This window comes from Grammomys surdaster, unplaced genomic scaffold, assembly GCF_004785775.1.
Source record: "Grammomys surdaster isolate TR1022 unplaced genomic scaffold, NIH_TR_1.0 208, whole genome shotgun sequence".
Taxonomy (NCBI): Eukaryota; Metazoa; Chordata; class Mammalia; order Rodentia; family Muridae; genus Grammomys; species Grammomys surdaster.
The window spans coordinates 7,767,175-7,777,395 of NW_021604653.1; the positions used below are offsets into that span (position 1 = coordinate 7,767,175).

The 10,221-nt window shown below is 48.9% G+C and overlaps 1 protein-coding gene across 3 annotated transcripts in view; it reads right to left on the reverse strand.

Annotated features, from left to right (window-relative positions):
- Sctr (secretin receptor) overlaps positions 1-10,221 on the reverse strand; it is a 52,911-nt gene that overhangs the window by 24,842 nt on the left and 17,848 nt on the right. For all 3 annotated transcript variants that reach the window (XM_028771513.1, XM_028771511.1, XM_028771512.1), the window contains 2 exons: positions 5,491-5,598; positions 312-415 (listed from right to left, as the gene is read on the reverse strand). In XM_028771513.1, the coding sequence (XP_028627346.1) occupies positions 312-415; positions 5,491-5,598 (212 nt within the window). The remainder of the gene's footprint in view (positions 1-311; positions 416-5,490; positions 5,599-10,221) is intronic.

Genomic DNA, 10,221 nt, shown 5'->3' on the forward strand with positions numbered 1-10,221 from the left:
GAGAGGAGAGGAGAGGAGAGGAGAGGAGAGGAGAGGAGAGGAGAGGAAAGGAAGCCAGGCAAGACACATTGTCATCGTGAGCTGGTGAAAGGAGAAGGGTTTTTAATAGAAAGAACTAAGTTTGGCCAGGACACGGCTCTGCTGAGTGCTGCTTGTGTAGAGAGCACAAAGCCTTGGGTTCCGTGCTCCACTCCCTGTGAACTAGCTGAGGTCCTTGTAACACCAGCACTCAGATCCTCTCTGGCATCCCTGCCCTTCCATCCACTCCATCCACTCCTCTCGGGCAAAGAGCTGCAAAAGGACAGACTTACCCGTCTCTCATTAAAGGAGTCATTCATGTTGACCCCACAGGCCAGGTCAGGCCTGGGAAAGGTTTCCGACCAGCCATCCTGTGTGCAGTTCCGGAACAGAGACCCTGAGGGTGACAAGGGTACAGCAGATGAATAGTGGACTCATTACAGGACACCTCTGGCAACATGTAAATATTAACATCATTCTACAGGTGGGCAAGTGGTCATATAACATGTCCACGGCATAGCTCAGTAAATGGAGGAAGAGGGTTGGACCTGCAGGACTCTTCACGTCACGTACGAATGCCCTTTCTTATTCCTGCCTCAGTTCTGCAGGCCTGATAGGTGGGTCCTGGAGCATCTCGGTGGATGCTGAGGACTTGGCTTCTGTGCATGGATCCTTAGGCTCTCACAGTTAGAACCTTGCTCTAAAGATGTGCCCCCCCCTCCTCTTCACTCCCTCTCCTCATTCTCTCCTGTCTGTATCTCTGTCTGTCTGTCTGTCTGTCTGTCTCTCTCTCTCTCTCTCTCTGTGTGTGTGTGTGTGTGTGTGTGTGTGTGTGTGTGTGTGTGTGTGTGTATCTCTAGCTCAGAGGTCAACCTTGGCTCTCATTTCTTAGATACCATCCACCTTGGCCTTTGGAGACAGAGTCAGTCTCTTCCTAGCTTGGAACTTGCCAACTAGACTGAGCCAACTGCTTAGTAAGTCTCAGGGATGCACCTGCCTCTGCCTCCCTGGTGCTGGCATTATACATGCATTTTATGTCTGGCCTTGGCTACCAGACTCAGGTCTTTGTGCTTGACCACTGTGTCCCGCTCATCTGACCAGATAGAAACCAGCAGAGGCCACAGAGGTAAGGCCTGTCGGGCAGCTGTCCCTTGTGGAAGGAATTGGGTTATTATCCCTTTAGCCATAATGCTGGTGCTACCTGTTGGGAGCAGCTGTGTTTGCCCCCATCCCTGCCTGGTACGAGGTTGCAGGCTCACTCCTCGGACCACATGGGTACCGGATTTCTGGAACCTAGAGTGTCTCCCAGAGTCTTTGGGCATCAACACTGGCTTGTTGCACAGGCAGAGTAAGAAATGAGGCTGACAATGAGCTCTTTTCATAGGGAACAGGGTTGAGTTTCCCACTGCATGGGGTATGCTAGGTGGGGAGGATTTCCCACTGTGGGCATGCATGCGTATGCTTGTGTATGTGCACATATACAGCTCTGGGAATCTCGCCAGGACCACGTGCATGCTAGGCACACATTCTAACACCCACCTGTTGGGAATTGGTTCTAATGCTTTGTCTTACTTTGGCTAGCAAAAGTTGAGCTTCCAGACCTGAGGGTCCCTGCCCCCATCAGGGTATAAAGTCTTAGCATTCAAGGGAAGGGTGAGAGAGTCTTGGAGTGAAGTCTGGGGAGGGAGGTTGAGGAGCGGGAAAGAATGATAGTCAAATGCGGGCTGACTGAATGGAAACACAGCTCCAGAACCAAATGCCATCAGCACAGGCCAAGATGGTGGCTCTCTATGGGTCCAGCACAGCTCAGCTGACTGCCTGTCTAGGCATCTGACTATGACTCAGTTGGTTCCTGAAACTTTGACAAGGCTAGGATGATACAGCAAAAGAATGGGCTTTCTCTGTAACCTCAACTCCACTTGCTTCCTCTGGGATTTATTCCTAACAGAGACAGGGATTTCTTCAGAAGAGCCCAGAAGCAGGCCTGTGTATGCATGCATGTGCATTTCAGGGAAGAACCTGTCCGAAATTTTCATTTGCTTCTCAAATCTCTGGGATCCTACCTAAAAGGCTGGACTAGCTCCTGATCCTACCCAGAAATTTGTGGTGTGTGTGTGTGTGTGTGTGTGTGTGTGTGTGTGTGTGTAGGGGGAGAGAGATTGGGGATTGAACCTAGGGCCTGGGAGATGCCAGGCAAGAGCTCTTTCACTAAACTGTATCTTTAACCCTTTTAAACTATGTATACATACTCATGTGTGTGTATATATGTATATATGTATATGTATGTATGTATGTATGTGTGCATGTGTGTATGTATGTGTATGTATGTGTACATCTGTATATGTATGTGCATGTATGTATATGTGTGTATATGTGTGTATGTATGTGTGTATATATGTGTGTATATGTGTGTGCATGTGTGCATGTATGTGTTCATGTGTACATGTGTGTATGTATATATGTTGTATGCATGTGTATATGTGTGTATCTGTGTGTATGTATGTATATATGTATGTATCTGTGTGTATATATGTGTGTACATGTGTGTGCATGTGTGTATGTATGTGTGTATATGAATGTGTATATATGTATATATTTATGTATGTGTGTATACGTGTGTGCATGTGTGCATGTGTGTATGTGTTTGTATGTGTGTGCATGTGTGTATATGTATATGTGTGTGTATATATGTATGTGAGTGTATGTGTGTGTACGTGTATGTGTGTATGCATGCATGTGTGTGTGTATGCATGTATATATGTATGTGTGTATGTGTATATGTGCGTGTACTTGTGTGTATGTATGTGTGTGCATGTGTGTATGTATGTATGCATGCATGTGTGTATGTGTGTATATATGTATGTGAGTGTATGTGTGTGTGTGTATGTATGTATGTATGTATGTATGTGTGTATGTGTGTATGTATGTGTGTATGCATGTGTGTGTCTGCATCTGTGCAGGGAGGCCAGAAGTTGATATAAAGTGTCTTCCTTGACCAATCTTCATCTTATTTTTGTTTTTAGTTTTACTTCTATTTTTGTGAGGCTCTCATTGAACCTGGAGCTCACCTAGAATGCTAACCTGACTGGCCAGCAAACTCCAGATCTTAATATGTCTGCCTTGCTGGCACTGGGATTACAGGCACTCGCCTCTGCCCAGCCTTCGCCTGGATGGTGGGATCAAGCTCAGATCCTCATGTTTGCAGTGAGCGATTTGCCAGCAGAGCTGTCTCCCAGCCTTTCTCTTACTTTCTGTTTTGAGACAGAGTCTCTAAGTTGCTCCAAAAGACCTTAAACTTGGAACTCTTCCTGCCTCAGCCTTAGAGGCAGCTGGGTTTACAGGCCTATGGTAGCAAGGCCTACTAAATACATTTTGAACAAGGAACTTTGGAAATGCCAGTGCTGTTTAAAGAATCAAAGGAATGTCTCCTTGAAGGAACATTCTAGGCCCGGAATGAGAAATATCTGGGGCAGAAAGCAGCCAGCAGTTAGTTTTTCTAGTCACCCAGATGTCTGTCTGGGCCAGTATGGAGATTGCTAAGGGAAAAAGTAGCTTAGGAATTAACTCTAGAACATATTTGCCTCCTTCAAAAGGAAGTTGTCCTGAACACTGGCTGGTATCCATGAGAACTTCTCCCTGAGGTTAGGAACACACTGTGGAGAGGTTTCCTCACTGGAGGGGAAAAAGGCAAATGTCCAATCGATATGAGGCAGCACTACGCAAGAGAAAAGTTCTTGGTGACTAGCAGGCCCAGACAGGTCCTGACCCATGCTCTTGGGCCAGTCAACACCCTGAGGCTAGGTATGACCCAGTGAGCTGATGATCTTCCCACCAGCCCTGGAGCCAGGCTAGCTCCTAGAAGGCAGGGCCTCGGGGTAAGCTGTGTCTCCACAGTGACACCTTGTGGCAGGTGGATGAAGCTGCAATGGCAGATAACTGATTCGTGGGGGACTGGGCTGTGAACCACCAACAATTGAGAGGTGGGTGGGAGTTCAAGCTGTTAACTGGGCAGAAATGTGACCAGGCAGGCATTCTGTCACCGTGTGGCCACAGGAACTGGCTCTTTCTGGTCATGCTTCAGGAGGGTAGGTGTGGAACTCTAAGGTTTTTTTGGAGGGAATCCCTGGTACAGATGGGGAGCATACATCCTTTTCAACAGGAAGCTGGCCAGCCATGGGTGGTACCTGGACATTAGAGCATTGCTCCAAGACAACTATGGCTGCATGAATGGCTGAGTCTCGAGCTTCACAGATCCAAGTACTTGACATGGGGGCAGGGTGTCCTGCCAGGAGGATAGACACTTGGTAGAATCGAAGGTGTGAGCATGGCAGGGGAAGGGGCTATGATGGAGAGGTGGAGGTTCAGGAGGAAAATATAGGAAGTGGGAGATGGAGAGGAAGAAGGAACAAAGGAAAATGTTTCAAATTTATTTCCAGGGCAGGGGAGAGGCCAGGAGCTGTGCAAACACAGGTGCCCAAGTCTGGACCCCCAGCATCCATGTAAAGCTGGGCATGGAAGCCTGGCACAACACGCGGATGTACTCGGGTACGGCATCCCTTCAGGAAGCAGGGCACCCAGGGAAGCTTCTGGTTACCAGCAAGGCCCAGAATAATGGGCACAAAAAATGTTCTAGAGACAGGCACTGTGGGGTATCTGAAGCAAGGTGGCTGGCTGCTAAGGGAACATAAATATTGGAAGAAGGGAGAGCATTCCTAAACTGGGGTATGAGGCACATCTTAGCCAGTGCCAAGTCCTCTTCCTCCTCCTCTTCCTCTCTCCCTCCTCCCCTTCCCCCTCCCCTTCCTCCTTTCCTCTTCCCCTTCTCCTTCCCTTCCTCCTCTTTTCCCTCCTCCTCCTCCTCCTCTTCCTCCTCCTCCTCCTTCCCTTCCCCTCCTATCCTCCCACTCTCCCCTCTTTTCTTCCCCCTCCTCCTCTTCTTCCCCTTTCCTCCTCCTCTTCATCCTCCCCTTCCTCCTCCTCTTCCCCTTCCTTTTCCTCTTCTTCCTCCTTCTCTTCCTTCTCCCCTCCACTTCCTCCTCTTTCTCCTCTTCCCTCTTCCTCCTGCTTCCCCTCCTGCTCCCCCCGGGGGGCGGGCGCGCGGGGGCGCGTCCTTATCTTTCTTCCCCCCTTTTTTGTTTGGATGCCCTATGGCCGAGAGAGAACAACTTGTAGGAGTCAATTCTCTTCTTCCACTACGTGAATGTTGAGGATCAAGCTCAGATTGACAGGCTTGGCAGCCTTTAACACGCTGAGCCAACGCACTGGCCTCTTCTTCACATTTCCCTAAAGCCTTCATCTCCTGCTTCCTTCCTTGGGACCCTGCACTCTCACACACCCATGCAAGGATTCCAGTCTCCCGGCATTTCCCTTATCATTTCCCACACTGATACTCCTCAGAGCTTCCTGGCACCCAAGTCCTCATCTGAGAACCATTACAACTTCTGGCCAGGGTGCTTCATGCTGAGTGGTTACCATTTCTGCTCGAGAGCATCTGCAGGAACTTCGGACATTGCACTTCCACTGTCTGTGCTGGTGCAGAGGAGGGCCAGCAGCTCATGTTGTCCCAAAGCCCCTCACAGCCTGCAGAGAAGATTGGAGTGGAGTGGAGCATGGACACAGGGTGCCCACCACCCTTTAACCCCAGTTCCCATTACACACTGACACCCTGAACTCCACCTTTCCAGGGCTGGGACATGGATGGAGAGTAGGGTCTTGTACACACTGGGCAAGTGTTCTGACTCTGAGATATTTCTCCAGCTCTTGCCCCACCCCCATAGTTCCCAAAATCTTTCCAAATAGTACTAGCAACCAGAGGCAAGTGATTAACATGTGAGCCTACAGGGAACGTATTCAACTCATAACACTGGGGCTAAGAATGTGCATGCCAGTTGGAAGAGCACTTGCCTACCATACCCAAGAGCCCTGGGTTTGGTCCCCAGCACCACATAAGCTGGCTGTGGTAGCCCATGCCTATAATCCCAGTAAGGAGAAGTCAGGAGGATCACAAGTTCAAAGTCATCCTCAGCTACATAGTAGGTTCAAGGCCAGCCTGGGCTACACAAAACTCTGTCTTAAGAAACAAAAACAATGCCATTCAAGTAATGGTTTCCTAGAACCACTTTTTAGACTCCCACCGTCTTTGTCCTAGGCCATAGACTGCCCTTGCCCTGTCCTTTACCCTACCTCTGAACTTCTCCCAGGCCCACTAGGTGCTGGGCCACTGACAGGGCAAAATACCACATCTGACTCTATGCTCACCTCTCCAGACCTCTGTACCCTCTGCTAACCCGATTCATCCTGGGCAGGCACACCTCTTCTCTCTCTCTCTCTCTCTCTCTCTCTCTCTCTCTCTCTCTCTCTCTCACACACACACACACACACACACACACACACACACACACACTGACTTGCCTCTTCACAATGACCCTGGTCCTGTTACCTGGGATCAAACAACACCTTGGGACAAGTCAAGTGGTTGGAGTCGATGAACCAGCAGACACATCCTATCCCTATGTTTTCTGGCTGTGTCAACTGAGTAAGCCACCCCGCCTCACTCATGCCTTCTGCTTCATTTGAATTGAGGGCTGAATCAGATGCCTTGTGTTCCTCCCACAAACACCAAACCAGAGGCTGGAAGAGAGAGTGGGGGGCTCCTACGGAGACACAGAACTCAGAAGCCACAGGGATGTCAAAAGCATCTGTATGCAGAGGGCACTGGTGTGAACACCAAGGGTGCCAGCATTGGTCCATCCACCAGGCTCATACTGAGTACCCTCACTATGCCGGGCCCACAGGAGGCCCAGGGGCTTCAGCTGTAGACCACAAGATAGGCTTCTGCTCTCAGGGGACTCTCTGCTTGGTGGACAATAATGTTCTCTTTGGAAACTGAGAACTGGAGCATTCTGAACACTCAGATTAGGGAAGAAGGGAAGGCTGGGTGAATCCTCAAAGGATCTCTGGGGAGATTATAAATGCAGGTTTCTGGGTCTGCCCTCCCAATGGCTGAATTAGAAAACTGTAGGCCAAAACCCAGAGAGCTGTGTATTAGACATGCCCCCATTGCTTCTGATGGGAAGTAAAGGGCAGAGCCTCTGTGGTGGGTCAGGTTTCCATGGAGACTGTACTGAGAAGGGATATAGATGCATTGAGGACACCTCATCTGTTTGGACTAATACTTCAACATTGCCCCCTACTGTTTCTCTGTCTCCAGGTTTCATGTATCTCAGAACGGCCTTGAATTCACTACGAATCTCAGGCAGGCCTTGAACTCCTGATTCTCCTTCTACCTCCACCTCCTGAGTCCTGAGATTACAGATAGGCTCACTGTCTTGGGTCATTTCTGTTGCTATGATATAGTATTCTAAGCAAGAGTAATGGGAAGAATGGTTTATTGTTTTACATTTCTAGGTTAAATCACAGTGGCAGGAACTTGAAGCATTTAGTTATATGACATCAAGAGCGGGGAGAAATGAATGATTGCACGCTTGCTTCCTTTCTTGTTTGTTCTCACCTCAGTTTCTCCACTTTTACATAGCTTGGGACTCCTGCCTAGGGAATGGTGCTACCCACAGTGAGCTGTCTCTTCTAACATCTATTAACTCAATTAGGACAATCCCCAACAGACACGCCCACAGGCCAACCAACACAGACACTCCTTCATTGAGATTCTCCTCTAAGGTGACTTTAGGTTGAATCATGCTAACAATTAAAACTAATCATCACAATCACCATTTATGAATGACTGGGGATGGAACCCAGGGATTTATGCATATTAGGCTATCAGCTGAGCTACATTCGAGACTTGGTTGTTTGTGATACAAACAGAAATGTCCCCTACTGGCCCCTGTAGTTGGTCCCCAGCTGATGGCACAGTTCTAGGAGATTTAGGAAAGTTTTTGAGAGGGGCTTGTTGAAAGGAAAAAGTCACTAGGGTCCAGCCTACAAGTATTTTTTGCACAGTACTCAATCTCTTTCTTACGCTCTGCCTCCTGTTCACCATTAAGTGAACAGCATCCTTCTGAACATGTTCTCACCACTATGACATTCTGCCTCACCACAGCCCAGTAGGGCCGAGGACAATAGATTGAACTCTTCGAAGCTGAGAAAAATAAATTCCTTCTCTCTTAGGTTGTTTATATCGGTACAACAAGAAAACCATACAGTATAGATAGGTTTCCAGGTGCCAGCAAAAACGTCTGCAAATGAAGGACTAGATAGATACTGGTCCTTTGAGGAACCCAGGAGAAGAACAGCGATTGAATTCTTCTTCTTCTTCTTCTTCTTCTTCTTCTTCTTCTTCTTCTTCTTCTCCTTCTTCTTCTTTTTTAAACGGTTCCAAGTGGGGTTTATTCAGGAGATAGGGCAAAGATCGGGAGGGGGGAAGAAGAGGAAGAAGATGGAAGAAAAGAAGGAAGAAGAGAGAGGAAGAAGAGAGAGGAAGAATGGAGAAAGAAGAGAGGAAGAAGAGAGAGGAAGAAGAGTGATTGACTGCTTCTTAATCTTCACCCAGGATCTCACAGGAAGCCTGGGACAGAAAGCCCTATGGTTTTCTGCTTTGGAGCAGCTACAGAGTGCCTGTCTGTCCCATCATCCCAGAGGCCAGTCTTTCTCCAGGCACCCATGCGTGTTCTCTCCAGGTCTGAGAAGGGTCTTCCTAGGTGTCCCTGGGTGTGACAGTTAATGTCCAATGTCAATTTGTTGGGATGTAGAATCACTTAGGAAGATGAACTTCTGAGCATGTCTGGGTTTTATAGACTGAGTTAACTAGGGCGGGAAGAGCCGCCCTGAATGTGAATAGCACCGTTCCATGAGCTGAGGTGAAAGAAAAAGGAGAGAGTGAGCTGAGCACAAACATCCATCTCTTCTCTGTTGACTATGGATGCCATGTGAGCAGCCGACTCCTGATGCTGTGTCTGTGCCTGCCACGACGGACTGTACCCTCAAACTGTGAGGCTCTCTTTTCTTAAGCTGATCTATCACAGTGATGAGAAAATTAATTAATATAGCAGGTGTGACTAGGTCCTAGGAGGATCCTTTTTGTAAAATGCTGCTTTCTGTTTCTGGCACTTGGAGTTTCATGAGGCCAAAGATACCTTCCTTAAGCAGGTCTCTCCATGTGACTACAGGATGTGGTTTCCTTGTCTACTCTGTGCCTTCTCTAGTGCTGGGGACAGATGGCCACTTCCAGAGATGATTAGCCACCTGAGAAGTGGGACCCAGAGCTATCTGGGGCTGGTCAGGTCACCAGGGCACTAGCCAAAGGCTCCAGTCCATGTGGTAGGTGACCTTGCCTGCCTGGCCAGACAAGGAATGAGCTAGAGGTGTCAGAATGTCTGAGAGTCTTCCGGGGGCCACATTGGACAGGGTCCACAGAACAGCCAATCTAGAGCTGGCTGGGGCATGGTAAAAGTACCCAGGGTAGGTAGGAACCCCTGCCAGCTGGCTCAGTGCCACACTCCTCATGTCACCCAGGCCCTGGGCAGGGGTGGAACTCTGCCAGGCCTCAGCAATGAGAAGCAGACATTCTGAAACTGACTATTGCAACAGCCCAGGTGTCACAGGGAGTCAATGATCCATGCTTAGAGGAAGAACGGAGGAGTCCAGCGTGGGGACAGAGAGACAAACGCAGGAGAAGGATGAAGCTGGGGACTCTACAGCCTTCCTGTCTCCTCAGCCCAGTGAAGGGTCACCTGCCAGGCTGCCCTCCACAGCAGTAGAACTGGCTCTCAAGCCTGCAGTTACTGAACACCCACAGATGCTCTTATTTGCCCAGTTCAGCTCCATCCTCTGAGCAAGAAAGGCTGGGAGCGGACCTGTGAATTCCTGGCAGGTGAGGAAACCACTCACGGGGAGGCCTGACTTTCCTGTGGTACTTGTTTGAACAATTTTTATTTTACTGGTTATGTGGCTTTTAGAGAATTTACTTTGTCTTCAGAAGATGGGAGGGGGTGAGTTAACAGGATGCCAGGGCTGCAGCTCTGTTGGGGGCAATGCTGACCTAGCTTGTAGGAAGCCCTGAGTCCAGCTCTAACACCACAGAACCAGGCATTGTGGCACACACCTGAAATCTCAACACTCAGGAAGTGGAGGAGGAGGATCAGAAGGCCAAGCTCATCTTTGACTACCTAGTGAGTTTGAGGCCAGCCTGAGCTACATGAGACCCTGTTGAGAAAGAAAAAAGGAAGGGAAGGAAAGGAGGGAGGG